The sequence below is a fragment of the Hylobates moloch genome, unplaced genomic scaffold (genome assembly GCF_009828535.3).
Source record: "Hylobates moloch isolate HMO894 unplaced genomic scaffold, HMol_V3 SCAFFOLD_3, whole genome shotgun sequence".
Lineage (NCBI taxonomy): Eukaryota > Metazoa > Chordata > Mammalia > Primates > Hylobatidae > Hylobates > Hylobates moloch.
Genome location: NW_026652278.1, coordinates 74068530 through 74092290, shown reverse-complemented (window position 1 = coordinate 74092290; position 23761 = coordinate 74068530). Strand labels below are relative to the sequence as shown.

The 23761-nt window shown below is 44.0% G+C and overlaps 1 protein-coding gene across 1 annotated transcript; it reads left to right on the top strand.

Annotated features, from left to right (window-relative positions):
- The first annotated feature begins 20894 nt into the window (after positions 1–20894).
- Positions 20895–23745, top strand: LOC116460311 (pulmonary surfactant-associated protein A1). Its single transcript, XM_032141374.2, has 4 exons — positions 20895–21428; positions 21721–21840; positions 22596–22673; positions 23144–23745. Exons 1-4 carry the CDS (start codon positions 21188–21190, stop codon positions 23518–23520), a joined length of 816 nt encoding a protein of 271 aa, XP_031997265.1. The 5' UTR covers positions 20895–21187; the 3' UTR covers positions 23521–23745.
- The last annotated feature ends 16 nt before the right edge of the window (positions 23746–23761 follow it).

The window sequence follows — 23761 nt, the reverse complement described above, 5'->3', positions numbered from 1 at the left end:
GTTTGTTTGTTTCTTGTAAACTTGTTTAAGTTCTTTGTAGATTATGGATACTAGCCCTTTGTCAGATGGGTAGATTGCAAAAATTTTCTCCCATTCTGTAGGTTGCCTGTTCACTCTGATGATAGTTTCTTTTGCCATGCAGAAGCTTTTTAGTTTAATTAGATCCCGTTTGTCTATTTTGGCTTTTGTTACCATTGCTTTTGGTGTTTCAGTCATGAAGTCTTTGTCCACGCCTATGTCCTTAACGGTATTGCCTAGGATTTCTTCTAGGGTTTTTATGGTGTTAGGTCTTACATTTAAGCCTTTAATCTATCTTGAGTTAATTTTTGTATAGTGTACGGAAGGGATCCAGTATCAGCTTTCTACATATGGCTAGCCAGTTTTCCCAGCACCATTTATTAAATAGGGAATCCTTTCCCCATTTCTTGTTTTTGTCAGGTTTGTCAAAGATCAGATAGTTGTAGATATGCGGCATTATTTCTGAGGGCTCTGTTCTGTTCCATTGATCTATGTCTCTGTTGTGGTACCAGTACCATGCTGTTTTGGTTACTGTAGCCTTGTAGTGTAGTTTGAAGTCAGGTAGTATGATGCCTCCAGCTTTGTTCTTTTTGCTTAGGATTGTCTTGGCAATGCCGGCTCTTTTTTGGTTCCATATGAACTTAAAGTAGTTTTTTCCAATTCTGTGAAGAAAGTCGGTGGTAGCTGAATTACATGCTTCTTCATATGGTCCACTTCTGATCTCAGGCTCTATAGCTCTTTCTCTAAGTTGGCCAGCTTAGCCTCAGCAACTGCAAAGCAATAGGGAGAAGGTGTTTATGGAGAAGACCTTAAGTTGGAGAGTGGAGCATTTTGAAAAAAACAAAGTGGCTTACTAAGAAGAATGTGTGTTCCAGAAAAATAAGAAAGCAAAAGAAATTAAAGGGGAAAAATGACTACATTCCTGCTTCCCAGCAATATCTCTGCATCCCTTCACAACCTGGAACTTCAGTCCTGGACCCCTGTCTCCACATACAGCTTGCATATTGTCATATTGTAAGAATTCATAAGAAAGTATTCAACTCATTACTCTTCTTTCTGAAAAGTTTCTTTGTCATTCATTTTCATTTCTCATTCCAGATACACTTTTTAATACCTTTATTGTTTTGACAGGCTGGTAGACAAATATGAATAAGTGGGTTGTCGTTGTTCTTTTGTTCTTACTGAATTTGCTCTATTTTACTCTGAACTAAGTTGCTGTGATGTTCCCTGTCACCCAGGGGTCCTAAGAGACAGAACATTTTCATGCACTCTTGTGACAATGGACATAAACCCAACCCCTAAAGGGCCTATTTCCTCCCTGACACCCCGGAGGTGCACACTGAACTGTTTCCACTGAAGAAAAGCCTAGGCCCATCTGCTAAGGGGCCTGACAAGGGAATGGCCCTACGTGGCTTGAACGTCTGCACCTGGGCACTTATGGGAGTCTCTTCAGGCCCCAAGTAAAGCTGAGAGGGCCGGGGGCACTGGGCCAGGAAGCAGAATTGAGCACCTTCCCATGAGGTAGCAGGAGAAGTGGGAGAAGGGGACCTCCCAGCTGGCCCTCCAGCTCCCCAGGCCACACATGCTGAGGTATGCCCCTTACCTGAATTGTCCTCATGATCTCGTTTTTGGCCCCTTGGTCCTGGAATTCCAGGAGCCCCTGTATTTACTGGGGGCCCCAAGTTCCCAGGAGGGCGCTGCAAATCTCTGAGCCCTTGATCTGTTGCAAGACAAAGGGAAGATGACCCAGTGGCTGTCACTCATTTTTTTTTTCCAGAAAGCTCAATACTCCATTCATGTTCACCCCTGGAACAGCCAGCGAGCTAATGGTGACCCAAAGAAGAAAGAACCCCCCTCCTGCATCCCAGGGGAGGGCCTGCACCAAGGCCAGCTCCCTAACCAGGTGGGACACCCCTCTGTAGGGACAACCACATATCCCCAATTCCTGTGTGGAAATATGGGATCCCAGAGAGTCAGCGAGCAGCTTTGTTTTGGAGGCAATGGCATTTTACAGGGATTGTTCTGAGTGTAGCGTGGGTCCTGATGAAAGGGGAGCCTCCCCAAATCTGTGCTGGAACCCTCATGTGGAGGAGACACCTGCTGGAGGTGGAGATTCAGAAAGACACAGGCCGAACCTGGATCTCCCTTTTCCCCGTTGGGTCGGTCTCATGCATCTCTGCCTGGGATGCCATTGGGTCTCCAGCACAGCACTAGGCAGCTCTCTACATTAGTGTCCTCACCCCATCCTGCACTGCTCCCTCCCAGGCATCTGTCTCCACAGCTAAGCACCTCTGAGCCTCCAGAGTCACAGGTTCTTAGGGTAGCTTTCTCCAGTTATTTATTTCCAGAAAAAGCATGCATAGATCTTCCACCAGACAAACACATGCACACACACACACACACACACACACACATATACAGGGACATACACAGATGCATGTGCACATACCTTTGTATCAGTTGAATTGACTACTTCCATTTGTGTTTCATTTATTGCAGGGCCAGGGTGGAGAGACTAAAGACCCCCAGCACTGAGTCACCTCCTTCTTCTCTTCTCATTTAGAATGTTTGTCAAATGTCTTGTTTGGGCATCTCACCAGGCCAGGCACAAGGAGAAGGGGTATTTGCAGATGACTTCAATCCACAGCGAATGTGGGCATTGGCACCTGCTGCTCCCTCTGCCTGGACATCTCCCTGCATCTCTGCATGCTTATTTGTTGTCACTCAGCTCTCAGCTTAAATATTATCTCTGGAGAAAGATCTTTGCTAACCCTGTAATTTTAGGTAGTCACTCTGTCAGTGAGTTGTAATTCTCTGTTCTAATTTTCTGCCGATTGTTGCTTCCATATGGGACTGCTTTGTTTATTTGGTTGCATATTGATTCATCACCCACCCCACCCCGGTAGAACGAGAAGCTCATGAGAACAGGGGTCTTGTTCCCCAGCTGTTGTTTCTCCACCAAGAAGAGTGCCTGGAAACAGAGTCAATGCTCAATAAACATTTATGGAACAAATGAATCCTCCAGCAGCCTGTCCTCAAATCAGCCCTCTTCTCTCTGGCTGGAGCTACCATCTGTGTCCCCTTTACCAGTGATCTCACTTTCCTATTCTCAGTTCACATCTCTGTCCCCAGGGTGCAAACCAGGGCTGGGCACACAGGAGGATTGGGTGTGAGGGAGAGGAGAGAGGCAGAGACCTTGAGCAGACACCAGACCATCTGTGCTCATCCAGGCCTGAGTTTCCAGAAGCGTCCAGTTCTTGTCTCCAGAGCCTAGTCAAGCTGCCCAGGTCCCAGATATGACCTTTGATGCTTGCCTTCCTCCAAACTCACACCCATTCTTTGAAACACTTCATGTCACCAAACAGCTTGAGAAGTTTGTTTTTCCCAGGTGGGGAGTGGGGTGGGTCACTTCCCTGTGACTCTGCCTTGTGATAGGCATTTTGGCTTCTCAAGGGTCCTCACCCTTGTGTACTTATGTCATCAGGCCCTGTCCAGCGGCCCTCCCGGTTCCCATTCAGGGGGCCTGCCAGGCACCAAGAGGTGCTTCCGTGGTAAAGAAGATCCCTCTCAAGGCTGTGTCTCCTGATGCCATTGACACAATGTTGAAGAGCCCATAGGCCCAGAGGACAAATGACTTTCAATTCACACAGCAAATAGGCAGACCTCTGAGGAAGGTGGGAATGTGAAACTGACAGATTTGCGTTGAACCAGGATCCTAACTGTGCTGCAGACTTAGAGAAAGGGTGGTTTGAGCGGGGAAAGGGTAGGCAGGAGGTAAATACACCTAGGAGCAAAGAAACCTGAGAAACCCTGAATTCTGGAGGGGATGAGATTATCCCCCAAGGATGTGTACCCATAGGTCTGTCCTCTCATAGACCCAGGGATGACTTTATGTTGCTATTACGACTATTACAGAATTCTGCTATTTATGCCAAGATGAAAAATTGTTTCCAGTGTCTCAGCGTGGCATGATCACCTGCACTGTGGAGACATAAACGCAGTGGAGAACCACACCCGTAGCCCAGGCACCTCAGTGGTGTCTCAGATGGAGGCCAAGCAGATTTGAGTTCACCATGGGACAATTACCAAATATAGTAGGCGACAAACAGAGTGAGAGCTGATAGAAATGATAAGCCTCCCAGAAATAGTCCTCCAAGGAGTGTGGACTCTACATGACAGATAAATTAATATGCACTTCAAAAGAGGGTATAATGAAGGAATGAATGAAAATTATACAATTAAATTAATAAACTAGAATTAAAAATAACTATAGAGCTAATAAAATAGAATACTGGTTCTTTGTAACAGACATAAACTTAGCAGATATGGCCATGGTAGTTTGGGTTGTTTCCTCCTTGTTGTAAAATTACATCTCAGGCCCTCTGCCATAGGACTTCACAAAGGCTCCCAGTAGAGCGCGAGGAGTAAACACTCCAGCCCCTTTGCTGTTTGGTGTGGCCATGTGACCCTGAGCTGAGACAAAGGGAGCAGCAGCTTAACGTGTGCTTACAGGTTTGCTATGGCCTTTGTGTTTCTTTCCCAATCATGGGAAGTATGTATCACTGGAAAGTGATATGGAACAGTCATGAACTCACCTGAAAGTCTGGAGTCCAGCCGACTGCTACTGAGTCCAGGCCCCCTCAGCTGAAATCAGCCAAAGCTCAACAAACTGGAAGATCCAGAGCAGAAAATAAAATGTTTACTGTTGTAAGCCCTTGAGAGGGAAATTTACTGTTGTGTTAGCTGACTGATACAATATCAGTGATTAATAGAAAAGGTATAAGAAATTAACAAATCAGCCCAGGTGCAGTGGCTCACACCTGTAATCCCAGCACTTTGGGAGGCCGAGGCAGGCAGATCACCTGAGGTCAGGAGTTCAAGACAAGCCTGGCAAACATGGTGAAACCTCATCTCTACTAAAAATACAAAAATTAACTGGACGTGGTTAATTTAAATTAGCCAGGCGTGGTGGTGCACGCCTGTAATCCCAGCTACTTGGGAGGCTGAGGCAGGAGAATTGTTTGAATCCAGGAGGCAGAGGTTGCAGTGAGCCAAGATAGTGCCACTGTACTCCAGCCTGGGCTACAGAACGAGACTCCATCTCAAACAAACAAACAACAACAACAACAACAAACAAATCAGGAGGAAAAGAGATTATTATACTGGTACAGATGGTACTGACATTATAAAATCACACTATGTACAGTTAATTTTATAGCAACATATGGAAAATTAGGTAAAATATATATTATAAGAAAGTTTAGAATTATTTAAGTTGGCTCAAGAATAACTGAGATATCAGAGTAATTGATATATCACTAATCATAAAATATAGAAATGGAAGTCAAAAATTAACAACCATCCCTCCATCAACAAAATGGTTTTAAGGTGAGTTGTATCAAATCTTCAGAGAAGAAATTACTACTCTCTTATAGAAATGGCTTGTATCCAAAATACTACTTAGCTGAGATGATTAGCTGAACATGTAATTCACATGCTCACATGGAACCATCACAAGGACAAAAAAGTTCTTCCATTTGTTTGTGTCCTCTTTTATTTTGTTGAGCAGTGGTTTGTAGTTCTCCTTGAAGAGGTCCTTCACATCCCTTGTAAGTTGGATTCCTAGATATTTTGTTCTCTTTGTAGCAATTGTGAATGGGAGTTCACTCATGATTTGGCTCTCTGTTTGTCTGTTATTGGTGTTTAAGAATGCTTGTGATTTTTGCACATTGATTTTGTATCCTGAGACTTTGCTGAAGTTGCTTATCAGCTTAAGGAAGATTTTGAGCTGAGATGATGGGATTTTCTAAATATATAATCATGTCATCTGCAAACAGGGACAATTTGACTTCCTCTTTTCCTAATTGAATACCCTTTATTTCTTTCTCTTGCTTGATTGTCCTAGCCAGAACTTCCAACACTATGTTGAACAGGAGTGGTGAGAGAGGGCATCCCTGTCTTGTGCCAGTTTTCAAAGGGAATGCTTCCAGTTTTTGCCCATTCAGTATGATACTGGCTGTGGGTTTGTCATAAATAGCTCTTATTATTTTGAGATACGTTCCATCAATACCTAGTTTATTGAGAGTTTTTAGCATGAAGGGCTATTGAATTTTGTTGAAGGCCTTTTCTGCATCTATTGAGATAATCATGTGATTTTTGTCTTTGGTTCTGTTTATGTGATGGATTACGTTTATTGATTTGTGTATGTTGAACCAGCCTTGCATCCCAGAGATGAAGCTGACTTGATCTTGGTGGATGAGCTTTTTGATGTGCTGCTGGATTTGGTTTGCCAGTATTTTATTGAGAATTTTCACATCAACGTTCTTCAGGGATATTGGTCTAAAATTCTCTTTGTTTGTTGTGTCTCTGCCAGGCTTTGGTATCAGGATGATGCTGGCCTCATAAGATGAGTTAGGGAGGATTCCCTCTTTTTCTGTTGATTGCAATAGTTTCAGAGGGAATGGTACCAGCTCCTTTTTGTACCTCTGGCAGAATTTGGCTGTGAATCCATCTGGTCCTGGAGTTTTTTTGGTTGGTAGGCTATTATTGCCTCATTTTCAGAACCTGTTATTGGTCTATTCAGAGATTCAACTTCTTCCTGGTTTAGTCTTGGGAGGATGTATGTGTCCAGGAATTTATCCATTTCTTCTAGATTTTCTAGTTTATTTGTGTACAGGTGTTTATAGTATTCTCTGATGGTAGTTTGCATTTCTGTGGGATCGGTAGTGATATCCCCTTCATCATTTTTTATCGTGTCTATCTGATTCTTCTCTCTTTTCTTCATTATTAGTCTTGTTAGCGGTCTATCAATTTTGCTTTTCTTTTCAAAAAATCAGCTGCTGGATTCATTGATTTTTTGAAGGGTTTTTTGTGTCTCTATCTCCTTCAGTTCTGCTCTGATCTTAGTTATTTCTTGCCTTCTGCTAGCTTTTGAATTTGTTTGCTCTTGCTTCTCTAGTTCTTTTAATTATGATGTTAGGGTGTCAATTTCAGAGCTTTCCTGCTTTCTCTTGTGGGCATTTAGTGCTATAAATTTCCCTCTACACAATACTTTAAATGTGTCCCAGAGATTCTGGTACATTGTATCTTTGTTCTCATTGGTTTCAAAGAACATCTTTATTTCTGTCTTCATTTCGTTATTTACCCAGTAGTCATTCAGGAGCAGGTTGTTCAGTTTCCATGTAGTTGTGCAGTTTTGAGTGAGTTTATTAATCCTGAGTTCTGATTTGATCACACTGTGGTCCGAGAGACAGTTTGTTGTGGTTTCTGTTCTTTTACATTTGCTGAGGAGAGCTTTACTTCCAACTATGTGGTCAATTTTGGATTAAGTGTGATGTGGTGCTGAGAAGAATGTGTATTTTGTTGATTTGGGGTGGAGAGTTCTGCAGATGTCTATTAGGTCCGCTTGGTGCAGAGATGAATTCAAGTCCTGGATATCCTTGTTAACCTTCTGTCTCATTGATCTGTCTAATATTGACAGTGGGGTGTTAAAGTCTCCTATTATTATTATTATTGTGTGGGAGTCTAAGTCTCTTTGTAGGTATCTCAGGACTTGCTTTATGAATCTGGGTGCTCCTGTGTTGGGTACATGTATATTTAGGATAGTTAGCTCTTCTTGTTGAATTGATCTCTTTATCATTATGTAACGGCTTTGTCTCTTTTGATCTTTGTTGGTTTAAAGTCTGTTTTATCAGAGACTAGGATTGTAACCCCTGCTTTTGTTTTGTTTTGTTTTGTTTTTTTTGCTTTCCATTTGCTTGGTAGATCTTCCTCCATCCCTTTATTTTAAGTCTATGTGCATCTCTGCATGTGAGATGGGTCTCCTGAATACAGCACACTGATGGGTCTTGACTCTTTATCCAAATTGCCAGTCTGTGTCTTTTAATTGGAGCATTTAGCCATGATGTTAGCTGGTTGTTTTGCCCATTAGTTGATGCAGTTTCTTCCTAGCATTGATGGTCTTTACAATTTGGCATGTTTTGCAGTGGCTGGTACTGGTTGTTCCTTTCCATTTTTAGTGCTTCCTTCAGGAGCTCTTGTAAGGCAGTCCTGGTGGTGACAAAATATCTCAGCATTTGCTTGTCTGTAAAGGACTTAAGTTTTCCTTCACTTATGAAGCTTAGTTTGGCTGGGTATGAAATTCTGGGTTAGAAATTCTTTCCTTTAAGAATGTTGAATATTGGCTCCCACTCTCTTCTGGCTTGAAGGGTTTCTGCTGAGAGATCTGCTGTTAGTCTGATGGGCTTCCCTATGTGGGTAACCCAACCTTTCTCTCTGGCTGCTCTTAACATTTTTTCCTTCATTTCAACCTTGGTGAATCTGACAATTATGTGTCTTGGGGTTGCTTTTCTCAAGGAGTATCTTTGTGGTGTTCTCTGTATTTCCTGAATTTGAATGTTGGCCTGCCTTGCTAGGTTGGGGAAGTTCTCCTGGATAATATCCTGAAGAGTGTTTTCCAGCTTGGATCAATTCTCCCTATCACTTTCAGGTACACCAATCAAACATAGATTTGGTCTTTTCACATAGTCCCATATTTCTTGGGGGCTTTGTTCATTTCTTTTTACTCTTTTTTCTCTAAACTTCTCTTCTCATTTCATTAATTTGATCTTCAATCACTGATACCCTTTCTTCCACTTGATTGAATCGGCTACTGAAGCTTGTGCATGCATTACGTAATTCTCGTGCCATGGTTTTCAGCTCCATCAGGTTATTTAAGGTCTTCTCTACACTGTTTATTCTAGTTAGCCATTCATCTAATCTTTTTTCAAGGTTTTTAGCTTCCTTGTGATGGGTTCGAACACTCTCCTTTAGCTCAGAGAAGTTTGTTATTACCGACTTTCTGAAGCCTACTTCTGTCAGCTCATCAAAGTCATTCTCTGTCCTGCTTTGTTCCGTTGCTGTTGAGGAGCTGCAATCCTTTGGAGAAGAAGGGGCACTCTGATTTTTAGAATTATCAGCTTTTCTGCTCTAGTTTCTCCCCATCTTTGTGGTTTTATCTACCTTTGGTCTTTGATGATAGTAACCTACAGATGGGGTTTTGGTGTGGATGTCCTTTTTGTTGATGTTGATACTATTCCTTTCTGTTTGTTAGTTTTCCTTCTAACAGTCAGGTCCCTCAGCTGCAGGTCTGTTGGAGTTTGCTGGAGGTCCACTCCAGACCCTGTTTTCCCGGGTTTCACCAGGAGAGGTGAACAGCAAATATTGCAGAACAGTAAATATTGCTGCCTGGTCCTTCCTCTGGAAGCTTCGTCTCAAGGCAGCTCTCAGCTGTATGAGGTGTCAGTTGGCCCTTACTGGGAGGTGTCTCCAAGTTAGGCTATGTGGGAGTCAGGGACCCACTTGAGGAAGCCATCTGTCCATTTTCAGAGCTCAAACACCATGCTGGGAGAACCACCACTCTCTTCAGAGCTGTCAGACAGGGACGTTTAAGTCTGTAGAGGTTTCTGCTGTCTTTTGTTTGGCTGTGTCGTGCCCCCAGAGGTGGAGTCTACAGAGGCAGGCTGTCCTCATTGAGCTGCGGTGGGCTCCACCCAGTTCGAGCTTCCAGCTGCTTTGTTTACTTACTCAGGCTTGCCTCCTTGCTGGGACTATCTGGGACTAGCAGTGGCAAGGCTCTGTGGGCATGGGACCCGCTGAGCCAGGTGTGGGATATAATCTCCTGGTGTGCCATTTGCTAAGACCGTTGGAAAAGCACAGTGTTTAGGTGGCAGTTTCCCAATTTTCCCAGTACAATCTGTCATGGCTTCCCTTGGCTAGAAAAGGGAAATCCCCCAACCTCTTGTGCTTCTCAGGTGAGGCGATGCCCCATCCTGCTTCGGCTCGCCCTCTGTGGGCTGCACCCACTTTCCAACAGTCCCAGTGAGATGAACCAGGTACCTCAGTTGGAAATGCAGAAATCACCCGTCTTCTGTCTCAATCACGCTGGGAGCTGCAGACCAGAGCTCTTCCTATTCTGCCATCTTGGAATCCCATCCAGTATATACTTTAATACTTTAATATTTTTACATATGAAAAACTCATAACCTGACAGCTTTATGTACAAGAATGTTCATATCAGCATTATACATACTAAATTGAAACTGGAAATAATCACTGTCTGTCAACACCATAGTAAATAACCAGTTGTCATATATTCATCTAGTAGAATATTGGTCAGCAATGAACACACTTTTGCTGTGTGCAACAACATAGATCAATCTCACACATACAATGGTGATCCAAAATAGCCAGACCCCAAAATTCCCTAGTGTATGAGTATGTCCTTTACATAAATTTCAAGAACAGGGAAACTAATCAATGGCAACAGAGGTTAGAATAATGAGTTCCTGTAGGGAAGAGAGAGAGCATAGAAACTGACCACATAAGAAGGTCTCTGTGGTGCTGGCAAAGTTTCCTTTTTGACTGGTTGGTAGTTTTATAGGTTTTAATGTGTAACAACTCATTGAGATGTAAACTTATCTGTTATCCTTTTTGTTTATTATGGTGCACAAGTTTTTCCAAAAAGTTAAAAAGATAGTGAAGGAAACATTACCAAAATTAAAAATAAGCAACCCCCAAGAAAAGAGTATAGTTATAATTAGGTCTATATGTGTTCACCTGAAAAGATGCCTGAGGGATGTAAGGGAAATCACTAATTGCAGAATTTGAATAGATGTCTGGATGTCTTGAGGTATATAACACTAGTTGTAGAAGAGTATCTGCAGTATGATCTTTTTTGTGCAAAGTAAGAGAGAGAGAGAATTTCTGAGCCTATTTCTTTGGAGACATTTGCTGCCACCTGAGAATTTCAATTGCCCCAAGGTGGCAGAATGAGGAAAGCTGGCTTCCTCTCCTCAAAGCCTAAAGCATAATGTTTTCCAGGAGTTTGGATAGATTCAATCCAAAAACGTTTTCACTGAAGCTCATTGTAAATAAACTGTCAAAAGTAAAAGTTGTAAATAAACTGTCAAAAGTCAAAGATAGTCAAAGCAGTAAGAAAAATGTGTTAAGTCACAATAAGGGAATCCCTATTAGACTAACAGCAGGTTTCTTAGAATAAACCTTAGAGGTCAGGAGAGAATAAGATAATTTTCAAAGTGTTGGAAAGAAAAATTGTCAGAAAAGAATACTACAACCAGCAAAGCCATTATTCAGAGATGAAAGAGAAATAAAGACTTTCCCAGGTGAGCAAAACTAGAGAAAATTCATCAGTACTAGACTAGCCTTATAAAAAATACTTAAGGGAATCCTATACCTGGAAGTGAAGGAAAAATAACTACCTTCATGAAAACATGTGAAATATAATATAATTGGTAGAGGAAACATACAAATGAGAAAGAGAAAGCAATCAAAATTTATCACTACAGAAAACCAACAAACTTCAAAATTAAACAATAAGAGAGGAAGAAACAAAGAAGAGACAAAATAACCAGAAAACAACTATTTAAATCACGAGAGTAATCCTCACTTATCAACAATAACCTTGAATGTAAACAGATTAAATTACTCAATTAAAAAATATAGACTGGCTAAACGGATAAAGAAAAGGGACCAAACTATATGCTTCTGACAAGAAACTTACATGACTTGTAAAAACATGCATAGACTGAATGCAAATGAGTGAAAAAAATATTTCATGCAAATAGAAATAAAAAGTGAGCAGGAATCACTCTACTTATTTCAGATAAAATGTATTTTAAGTCAAAAGCTGTGAGAAAAGCCAAGGAAGGTCACATATAATGGCAAAGGGATCAATTTAGTAAAAGGATATGACAATTGTAAAGATACATTCATCCAACACCAGAAAAGCAAACTATAGAAATCAAATATTATTAGAGCTAAAGGGAGAGACAGACTCCAATACGATAATTCTTGGGGACTTCAACAGTTCACTCTCAGTATTGATAGATCACTTAGACAGAAAATCAACAAAGAAACTTTGGATTTAATCTGTGCTCCAGAACAAATGGACCTAACAGACATTTGAAGAACATTTCATCTGACAGTTACAGAATACTCATTCTTTTCATCAGCACATAGAACATTCTCCAGGATAGACCATATGTTAGGCCACAAAGCAAGTCTTAATGAATTTTAAAAAATCACAATCATTTCAATTGCCTTTTATGACCACAATGGAATAAAACAAGAAAGCAATAACAAGAGGAACTTTGGAAACTGAACAAATACATAGAAATTAAAAAATATGCTTCTGAATGACCAATGGGTGAATAAAAAAATTAAGAAGGAAATTAAGAAGTTCCTTGAAAGAAACAAAAATACAAACACAACATATCAAAACCTATGGGATATACCAAAATCAGTACTAAGAGGGAAATTTATAGCATTGCATGCCTACATCAAAAAAGTAGGTGATTTCAAAAAAAAAACAACAAGTTAATAATGCACCTTAAAGAACTAGAAAAGCAAGAAAAAGAGCCAAACCCAAAATTAGTAGAAAGAAACTTTAAAAATCAAGCAGAAATAAACAAAAAACAGACTAGAGATCAATAAAATAAAAAGTTGGGGGAAGTTTTTGTTTGTTTGTTTGTTTTTGTATTTTTCTAGGGAGAGCATCTTGCTCTGTCACCCAGGATGGAGTGCAGTTCCTCTGTCATGGCCCACTGCAGCCTCCAGCTCATGAGCACCAGAGATCCTCATTCTTCTGAGCATCTTGGAATACAGGCATATGCCACCACACTCAGCTAAGATTTTTTTTCTTTCTTTTTTAAAAGATGTAGTATTTTTTTGTTGCCCAGGATGGTCTCAAACTCCTGGCCTCAAGAGATCCTCCTGCCTTGGCCTCGGTGATGGGATTACAGGCATGAGCCATTATACTGGGCTGAAATGTTGGTACTTTAAACAGATAAACAAAATTGACAAACCATTAGGTAGACTAACTAAAAAAATAAGAGAGAAGACTGAGATAAGTAAAAATGAAAAACAAAAAAGGAGACTTACAATCGATACCACAGAAATACAAATGATCATTAAACATTATTATAAACAACTTATGTCAACAAATGAGAAAATCTAGGGGAAATGGATGAATTCCTGGACACATACAACCTACCAAGACTGAACCAGGAAGAAACAGAAAACCTGAACATACTGATTATTAGTAACAATATTGAATTAATAATAAAAAGTCTACCATCGAAGAAAAGTCCATGATTGGATGCCTTCACTGCTGAATTCTGCCAGTTTTAAAGAACAAAAAACACCAATTATTTTCAAGCTATTCCAAAAAATTGAAGAGGAGGAAATTCTTCCAATCTCATTTTATGGGGCCAGCATTATCCTGATATCCTGACAGCAAAACCAGACATAAACACAACAACAACAAGAACAGTACAAGCTAATATCTCTGATGAACAGAGATACAAAAATCCTCAACAAAATACTAGCAAACAGAATCCAGCAGCACATCCAAAATATAATCATCATGATCAAGTGGGATTCATCTCAGGGATGCAAGGATGGTTCAACATATATAAATCCATAAGTGTGATCCATTACATCAGTGGAATGAAGAAGAAAACACATGATCATCTCAATAGATGCAGAAAAAATATTTGACAAAATTTAACATCCCTTCATCATAAAAACGCTCAACAAATTAGGTGTATAAACCAAGCACCTCAACACAATAAAGGCCATATACAAAAAAATCCACAGCTACCATCATACTGAATGGAGAAAATTTGAAAGTTTTCCACTAATAATTTGAGCAAGACAAGGTTGCCCACTTTCACCATTCCTTTTTTTTTTTTTTTTTGAGACGGAGTCTCGCTCTGTCACCCAGCCTGGAGTGCAGTGGCGTGATCTCGGCTCACTGCACCCTCCACCTCCCATGTTCAAGTGATTCTCCTGCCTCAGCCTCCCAAGTACCGGGATTACAGGCACCCACCACCACACCTGGCTAATTTTTTTGTATTTTTAGTAGAGACGGAGTTTCACCATGTTGGCCAAGCTAGTCTCCAACTCCTGACCTCAGGTGATCTTCCTGCCTTGGCCTCCCAAACAGCTGGGATTACAGGCGTGAGACCCTGTGCCCAGCCCACTACTTTTATTCAAGATAGTTAAGGAAGTCCTAGCCAGAGTAATTAATCATGGGGAAAAAATAAAGGGTATCCAAATTGGAAAGGAAGAAATCAAATTGTCCCTATTTGCAGACAACATGACCTTAAAAAGGCAAAATCCTGAAGACTTCACAAAAACACTCTTAGAACTGATAAATGAATCCAGTAAAGTTGCAGGATACAAAATCAACATACAAAAATCAACAACATTTGTATACATCAAGAGGAACTACATGAGAAAGAAATCAAGAAGTCAATCCTGTTTACAATGGCTACAAAGTATAAAATACCTAGGAATAAATGTAACCAGGGAGTGAAAGATCTCTACTATGAAAGCTATAAAACACTGAAGAAAAAAACTGAAGAGGATACCAAAAAGTGAAAAGACATCTCATGTTCATGGATTGGAAGAATCAGTATTGTTAAAATAACCATACTACCCAAAGTGATCTACAGATTTAATGTCATGCCTATTAAAATACTAACGACATTCTTCACAGAATGAGAATGAACAATCATAAAATTTGTATGGAACCACAAAAAGACACCAAATAGTCAAGGAAACCCTAAGCAAAAAGCGAAAAGCTGGAGGCATCACACTACCTGACTTCAAAATGTACTACAAATCTATGATAACCAAAACAGCATGGTACTGTTATAAACACATATAGCAATAGAACAGAATAGAGAATACAGAAATAAATTTGCATATTTATAGTGAACTGATTTTTGACAAAGGCATCAAGAACATACATCGGGGGAAAGAACAGTCTGTTCAATAAATGATGCTGGGGAAACTGGATACATATGCAGAAGAATGCAACTGGACTCCTATCTCTCACACATACAAAAAATCAACACAAAATGGACTAAAGACTTAAATGTAAGTCCTGAAACTATGAAACTACTAGAAATAAACACAGGAGAAGTGCCTCAGGACACTGGTTTGGGTGAAGATTTTATGAAAGACCTCAAAAGCACAGGCAACGAAAGTGAAAATAAACAAATGGGATTATAGCAAACTGAAAAGCATCTGCAGAGAAAACAATGCACTTCACATCTGCAGTGTGAAGAGAAAACCTGCAGAATTGGAGAAAATATTTGCAACTATTAATCCAATAAGGAATTAATATCCTGTATATACAAGGAACTCAAACAAGTCCACAGCAAAAAAATCCAAATAACACAATTTTAAAATGGGCAAATGATCTGAACAGACACGTCTCGAAAGAAGACATATAAATTACCAACAAGTATATTAAAAATGCTTGGTCAGGTACGATGACCCCTGCCTGTAATCCCAGTAATTTGGGAGGCTGAAGTGGGAAGTTGGCTTGAGCCCAGGAGTTTGAGACCAGCCTGGGAAACATAGTGAGATTTCATGCTTACAATAAAAAATTATCGGGATGTGGTGGTGTATGCCTATAGTGTCAGCTACTCAGGAGGCTGAGGTGGGAGGATTGCTTGAGTCCAGGAGGTGAAGGCTGCAGTGAGCTGAGATTGTGTCACTGCACTCTGTCCTGGGTGACAGAGCAAGACCCTGTCTAAAATAAAATAATAAATATAATATAAAAATAAGAATTCTCAATACTACTACTCCTAGGAAAATGTCAAACCACAATGAGATATCTCACCCCAGGTAGACTGGCTCTTTTTAATAAGACAATAACTGATAAATACTGGCAAGGATGCAGAGAAAAGTGAACTCTTATACGCTGTTGGTGGAAATGTAAAGTAGTACAGTCATTATGGAAAACAGAGTGGAGATTCCTCCAAAAAACGAAAAATAGAATGACCATATGATCTAACAATTCCACTACTCAGTATTCAAAGGCATATATTCAAAGGAAAGGAACTCAGTGTTGAAGAAGTATCTGCACTCCCATGTTTATTGTAGTACTATTCACAATAGCCAAATGTGGAATCAAATTAAGTGTCTACCAATGGATGGATGGATAAAGAAAATGCGATAATGATACACAATGAAATACTGTCCGGCCCTAAGAAAGAATGAAATCTTGTCATTCATGGCAACATGGATGAGCCATTATGTTCAGTGAAATAAAGCCAGGAAGAGAAAGTTAAACACAGAATCTTCTCACACATATGTGGAAGCTAAAAATAAAGTTTTTTTTTTTTTTTTTTTTGAGACAGAGTCTCGCTCTGTCGCCCAGGCTGGAGTGCAGTGGCGCGATCTCGGCTCACTGCAAGCTCCGCATCCCGGGTTCACGCCATTCTCCTGCCTCAGCCTCTCCGAGTAGCTGGGACTACAGGCGCCCGCCACCACGCCCGGCTAATTTTTTGTATTTTTAGTAGAGACGGGGTTTCACTGTGGTCTCGATCTCCTGACCTCGTGATCCGCCCGCCTCGGCCTCCCAAAGTGCTGGGATTACAAGCGTGAGCCACCGCGCCCGGCCTAAAAATAAAGTTAATCTCATAGAAGTAAACAGTAGAACAGAGCATACTAGAGGCTGGGAAGACCAGGAGAATGGAGGATGGGGAGAGCTTGGTCAATGGATAAAAGATCATAGCTAGACAAGAGCAATCAGTTCTAGCCTTCTAGAGCACTGGAGGGTGACCATAGTCAACAATAACTCATTATATACATTCAAAGAGGTAAAAGAGAAGACTGTGAATGTTCTCATCACTAAATATTGATACACTTTTGGGGTGATGGGTATGCAACTTACCCTGATTTGATCATCGATTATTGCATACATGTATCAAAATAGCTCACAATATCCCATGTATATATAAAATTATGTGTCCATTAAAAATAAGAAATTTTTTAAAATTAAAAAAAGTAAAGAATAAGTCACCCAAATTAAAAACAAGGAAACCCCAAGAAAAGACTATAGTTACAATTATATCCCTATGTGTCAATCTGAAAATATGGCTGGGGTATGTAAGAGAAAACACTTACTGTAGAAGAGTATCTGCAGTATGGTCTTATTGATGCAAAGTCAGTTTGTGTGTGTGTCTGTGTGTGTGTGTGTGTGTGTGTGTGCGCGCGCACGTGTGTTTTCCTGAGCTTATTTCATTGGAGATAGTTGCTGTCTTCTGCCAGTTTCAATTCCTCCAAGGCGCAGAATGGGAAAAGCTGTTTTTCTCTCCTCAAAGCCTCAATAAAACGTGATGTGTTTCTCTGGGGTTTGGAAGACTCAAAATGCTCAGGGTAGAGAGGTGAGAGGGCTGTGTTGATGAAAATTAAAATATGTCATTTCTAGGTAATAGAAAGATTTATTGTGTTATGCTTTTTAAGAATGCAGTGACATTTATTAGATGTGCCAATGTAGTATAAATATATGTGTAAATATACAGCACACAATATATGTGTGTACATATATTTATACTACACACATATTTGCTTAGTTTGCTGGCTGCATCAAGGAAAAGAAGCGTCAATTTCCATTCCCTTAATGTGGCTGAGCTGCCCCTTAGATTCTGACAGTAGAAGTGATCTTGAAATATATCCATAATTAGTAAATCAATTTATGTATCTCTTTGTCTCCAGGTACAGGTAGATTAAGCACATCCCTCTGACTCTGGGAAGGTTCTAGCAGAGGATCGAGCTGGAAAGAGGATTTCTGGGTAATTTTGGCAATCCATGTAACCGCTGTCAGCCTCACTTGACTGAAGTGTGGAATGGGGATTTACTCTCTGTACGCCTCATAGAGTGCTGCGATGATCCAAAACGACGGGAAAGCTTTAGCAGCCACAGACAGCCTCTTCCCACTGCTAGCACCCAGTGCAGCTGGAGAAAGGGGAAGGAAAGAGTCCCTTGAGCACTAAGAGAGAGGTCTCGAATCTGCAGAAACCCCCGTGGGCTGTCCTTAGGGCGGTACATGGCTCCCACTCTGTGCCCCTTCAGTCTTACCTTGCCCACGTGGGAAAGCGTCGTCTTCCTGGTTTCAGTCACACTGGGTGAGGAGGGGGTCCTGCCACAGGGAGTGGGACTCGGAGTGCAGTGAGACTGTGGACTCTGAGGTGGCTTCACGTGGGCACCCAGGGCCTGGCGGTGTGAAGAGGATGTCCCCGCAGAGGGAGGTGGCCCAGCATGGGAGGGTGAAGTCCCGAGGAGAGTGAGAAGGGCACTGAAGGAGAGCGGACCGGCGGGGGCAATGGGGCCTGAGCAGCGGGAGGAGGCTGTGGACGCGGCTAAGTGGCCTGGCATGGACACTCGGAACTCAGCAGGGACTGCAGCAATTCTTAGTGCTAAGAACGACAAGCTGTGCTTCTTAACGACATTCTTTAGATTTGCTGGTGCCCTGTGCTGGTAAACTGTACCTGTCTCAACATCAAACTCGGATAGTGTCCCTTGCAGCCCGCAGGCGAGTGCATGGCTCCCCCTGGCGGTCGGTGGCAAGCCTCACTCACAAGTCCACATTGCTACAAATCAATCAATGGGCAACAAAGACAGTGTGAGTGTGATGAGGGATGGTATCTTTACAATAGTCTCAAAGTGCGTCCCCACAACATAGTCACTGATTAAAACCAGAAAAAGAATAAATTTGCAGTGGCGAATTGTGACACCCACCATCTTAATTAAATGATCAACACGAACATCATCAGTCTTGGGGCAAACTAAAGTCACATGCCTCCGGGTAGAATGGGAGAAGACGGCAGCCGGGTGTCCCTGGTATTTCTGCCGAAGTTACAGAACCTGAATCTAACTGTGAGGCAATACAAACAAACAAACAAACAAACAAAGTGAGGGGCATTTTACACTGTAACTCTCCTGTGATCTTCACACTGTGTTCGGGTCATGAAGGTGAAGGGAAGAGAGAGGGACTTTGTGGGTTTCAGGACCCTGGAGAAGCGTGACAACCGAATAACGCGCATGGCTCAGAAACGGATCCTTTGCTATAAAGGACACTATTGGGGCATTGTGTACATTTTGCATAGGGCCTGAAGGCTATTTGGAGTTATTATATCCGTGTTAATTTCTTGGTTATGGTTATAATGCAAAAATGCCTTTGCGTGAAAAACATATTAAAGTATTGAGGTGTTGGGGTTTCGACAACCTCCTCTCATAGGTTCAGGGAAAAAAAAGTCGTACCATACTGGCAATTTTTCTGTAATTTTGATGTTGTTTCAGAATAATAAAATGAAAAATGAAACTGACCAAGGCCACCTGGTTAGTAAGTGACAACTCTGGGTCAAAACTCAGGTGTGCCTTTCCCCTAAAGCCATGCCCTGCCCTGCCAACCACAAGGCCCTGAACATCCGAGTTGGCCTCTGTTCCTGCTCATCACCTGCAAAACAGCCCTGCCTCCCCACAGCCAAGTTGCTGGAGCTGCGCCCCACCTGCCCCCACCCTGCACTGGCCTGACTCCCCCATTCCACACCTGGCCCAGCACCCACCACATGGTGTGGCAGACAGCACTGGGGCAGCTGAAAGACTCCGTGCTACAAATTGGCACTGCCCAGCCTCCTGCTCCTGGGAGTGGGGTCCATTGGCTGAGCTTCCGCTCCCTGGAAGAGCTCAACTCCTCAATGGTTTGGGATTTTTCAAACCAATTCCAAATAAGCCAGGGGAGATTTTCCTGTCTTGGTTCCCATCATTACCACCTCCACAGTTGGAGATTCCCTCCTAATCCAGATGCTCGAACCAGGACGTCAACAACTAGGGCTTCATATATCACCGGGACACTTAGCATAATCACCATTGCAGGTTGCCAGACATCACCCAAAGTGATGTTCTACCAAAGACAGAAACTGCAGATCTACCGTGACCTTCCAGGTGCTGCCCTGACTCCTCCAGCTGAACCTGCTGGGGCAGAGGGAAGTGGAACGTGCAGCAAATTTGCCTGCCACTCTGCCCATGTGCTCACCAACTCGGCCGCAGGCTCCAGAGACACCGGCTGGGGGTCCTGGGGCTCAGAGCTGAGCAAGGTTACAGGGCAGACAGGTTGACCTGGATCAACCTGACTAACCTCAGCTGGAGCAGTGACTTCTTCATTTTCTGAAACTAAACAAGGAACCCAGTGGAGCTCCCTGAGTGCAGAGTGGGTGACCTTAGCCAGTGGGGCATTTCTCTTCTTACAGACCTGGTATTTTTCTTTACCAGGTTCTGTGCTCCCCTCAAGGGTCCTAAGTATTCCTCCAGCCTGAGTGTTCTGCAGGGAAACGTGCTGTGTAAACACTATGCCCATTTCCTGCTTGGAGCACAGGTTTTGTGGTAGAGCTCTCAAGGGTGGGGAAGAAGCCTGGCAGCCCACACCCTATAAATGCTGTTGTCTACCTTTATGCTCTGACTTGGAGGCAGAGACCCAAGCAGCTGGAGGCTCTGTGTGTGGGTGAGTTTAGCCCCATCCCCTGGGTGTTCTCCAGCTTGAGGATCGCAGGCAGAGAGGACCAGCCCAGCAGCCACAGGCCTGACCAAGGCCCAGGCTGGGAAGGAGGGCAACTCCCATTTTCCACTGGGAGGTGTTTCACAGCACGGTCAATATGGATGACCTGCAAAGACCCTCATACTTTGATATCTTCCTTGGCCAGATCCATCCCTACCAGGGACTCAGCAGGGCCTAAGCGGGGGGAGTGGGAGAACAGACCCCAAGAGGAAGGAAGACCTCATCACTGACTGTGAGAGGGTCATCACCAGCCTGATCATCACCTTGAAGGGCCCAGGCTGTGGGCCCTGTTCATCTCTTTTCATTCTCAGGTCGCTGATTTCTTGGAGCCTGAAAAGAAGGTAACAGAGCATATGAGGGACAGATGGAGTGAGTCAGTGAGTGAGTGACCTCATCCTTCCTCCTAACAGCCTGAGAGGGACAAGGCAGGTTTTCTGCAGAGCACGGAAGATTCAGCTGAAGCCAGAGAGGTGAAGCCAGTTTCCCAGGGTAACATAGTGAGGCACTGACAAAAAGGAGACTGCAATGGAGCCCAGGTCCCCGGGCTCCCCAGAGCTCCTTACTCTTTCTCCTCCTTGGCAGCCTGGAGACCCCACAATCTCCAGCCGGAGGCCTGAAGCATGAGGCCATGCCAGGTGCCAGATGATGCTGGGAATTTTCCCGGGGGCTTCGGGTCTTCCCAGCACTCTGGTCTCCCCCGCCCTGCCTCTCAGCTCTGCCCAGCTTCCTGAGTCCTGACAGAGCACAGTGGGGGAGATGTTGGCAGAGGTGGCAGAGGGGCTCACAGCCATCCCTCCTGCAGGAGCAGCAACTGGAGCCAGAGCCATGTGGCTGTGCCCTCTGGCCCTCACCCTCATCTTGATGGCAGCCTCTGGTGCTGCATGCGAAGTGAAGGACGTTTGTGTTGGAAGCCCTGGTATCCCCGGCACTCCTGGATCCCACGGCCTGCCAGGCAGGGACGGGAGAGATGGTGTCAAAGGAGACCCTGGCCCTCCAGGTACTGCGCTTGAGACCCCACCCTCAGCTGAGGGACACAGACCCCTTTTCAGGAGGCCCATCTGTCCAGGCCCCTAGGCTGTGGGCCATAGTGAGCTGGGGGCTATAGTAAGCTGGGTGGGACCTGGTGGGTTCCTGGAGCCCTTAGGATGGTGCATCCTGGAGAGTCTGTCCTCATAGTGCCCACGGAGTGATAGCTGAGCCAGCCCCAGTGATAATGGGCGTTGAGGCTCACTAGCTCCAACCAGTTGTGGGTGACAGATCCTACACATCCATGTCTCTTTTCTCTGCAGGCCCCATGGGTCCGCCTGGAGATATGCAATGTCCTTCTGGGAATGATGGGCTGCCTGGAGCCCCTGGTGTCCCTGGAGAGTGTGGAGAGAAGGGGGAGCCTGGGGAGAGGGGCCCTCCAGGTGAGCATGGTGGGGCAGGTGGGCAGTGGGAACATGGGCACAGCGACCCTGAAGTCAGTTACACAGGGGTGATGGGGGTCAGACAAACCCTGCAGGTTCCCCAAGGGCATTTGGCTCAACCTAAGGAAGAGAATATGAATTTGAGGGAGAAAGCCGAGGTGTCTGGGCAGTGTGGTCACAATTCAGGGAAGGGCAGGTGTGGGAAGTCCTCCGTGCCTCATGACCACCGATGGGGAGACACTGAGTCAGTTGTGGGATGAGGGACAGACCTGGGAGGCAGGGGAGGCACATCCTGGGATGGAGTTGCTGGGGGCAGTCTGAAGGGTGAATGCGGACCAGGCATCCAGGCAGATGGTGTGATCAGGAGCCCCACAGAGGGGAACTTTGAAGCTCAGAGCAGTAAGCAAGTCCATCAGGGCAGTGCAGAGAGCATCACGCTTGCCCTTGGTGGAGGGTGTGGGAGAGGCACTTGCCCCACAGAGGCGGGCAGACAGAGCCCCTCGAGGGACAGAGCAGGAAAGAGGACAAGGGGTGGGGGGGTCTCAGCAGGGGCAAGGCTTCACTGAAGAATAAGGCACCACGGGGTGTGGAGACACACTGGAATCTCATGGACCCTCTGAGCCTGGGGTCTGGACGGTGCCTAGCAGCAATGAAAGGGCAGAGTTCCAGGATTGCAGATGGCAAAACGCCTGTGTGGCAGCAAGTGGGGGTCTTCACTGTCCTGCCCCTCCTTCTGTGTGGGGCGCTCTCCACAGGGCTTCCAGCTCATCTAGATGAGGAGCTCCAAGCCACACTCCACGACTTCCGACATCAAATCCTGCAGACAAGGGGAGGTAAGGGGACCCCCTGGGCCTCACAGGGTAGGAATTTCCCACAAATTCCCCTCATTCTCAGCACTGGCTTCTAGAACATAGAGATGACAAATAGGCATGCACATGCAGGCCTTAGGGAAAGGAATGATGTTTGCTTTTCTGATGTCTTTGAATGGCCCAGAGGAGACAGAAGCAGACACAATTCACTCCCCATTTCATAGGAAAGCAAGTTCTCCACCTGCCTTGCTTTCCACTGAATCCCAGGAAATTGCACCATTTCTGGCAATAAGTAATTGTTACTTAGATGAATGAACAAATGGAGGAGAGTCTAAAAGTGAATTTAGAAAACTGCGATTGGAAGAGGAAGAGAAGACACAGAGAGAGGCAGAGATGGAGAGACTGGGGAGAATCTGGTAGCAGAAACCCCAGGTGAGGGAGGTGGCTTAGAGACAAAGTGGTCAGTGGCCTGATCCGGACTCTTCTACTCTCAGCCCTCAGTCTGCAGGGCTCCATAATGACAGTAGGAGAGAAGGTCTTCTCCACCAATGGGCAGTCCGTCACTTTTGATGCCATTCAGGAGGCATGTGCCAGAGCAGGTGGCCACATTGCTGTCCCGAGGAGTCCAGAGGAAAATGAGGCCATTGCAAGCTTCGTGAAGAAGTACAACACGTATGCTTATGTGGGCCTGACTGAGGGTCCCAGGCCTGGAGACTTCCGCTACTCAGATGGGACCCCTGTAAACTACACCAACTGGTACCCAGGGGAGCCCGCAGGTCGGGGAAAAGAGCAGTGTGTGGAGATGTACACAGACGGGCAGTGGAATGACAGGAACTGCCTGCAGTATCGACTGACCATCTGTGAGTTCTGAGAGGAATTAATGCCATGGGACAGGGGGGACCCTGTCTGGCCTTCAGCCTCCATCCCGAGGCTCCACTTTGTCTGTGAGATGCTAGAACTCCCTTTCAACAGAATTCACTTGTGGCTATTAGGGCTGGAGGCATCCTTAGCCACTTCATTCCCCTGATGGGCCCTGACTCTTCCCCATAATCACTGACCAGCCTTGACACTCCCCTTGCAAACCCTCCCAGCACTGCACCCCAGGCAGCCAC

Bases quoted from the DNA above. Each gene is read 5' to 3' on its own strand.
- LOC116460311 (XM_032141374.2), top strand. From the start codon at position 21,188: ATGTTGGCAGAGGTGGCAGAGGGGCTCACAGCCATCCCTCCTGCAGGA. The intron at 21,841-22,595 runs GTGAGCATGGTG...CGCTCTCCACAG, and splicing joins TGGGGAGAGGGGCCCTCCAG to GGCTTCCAGCTCATCTAGAT. The intron at 22,674-23,143 runs GTAAGGGGACCC...TTCTACTCTCAG, and splicing joins AATCCTGCAGACAAGGGGAG to CCCTCAGTCTGCAGGGCTCC.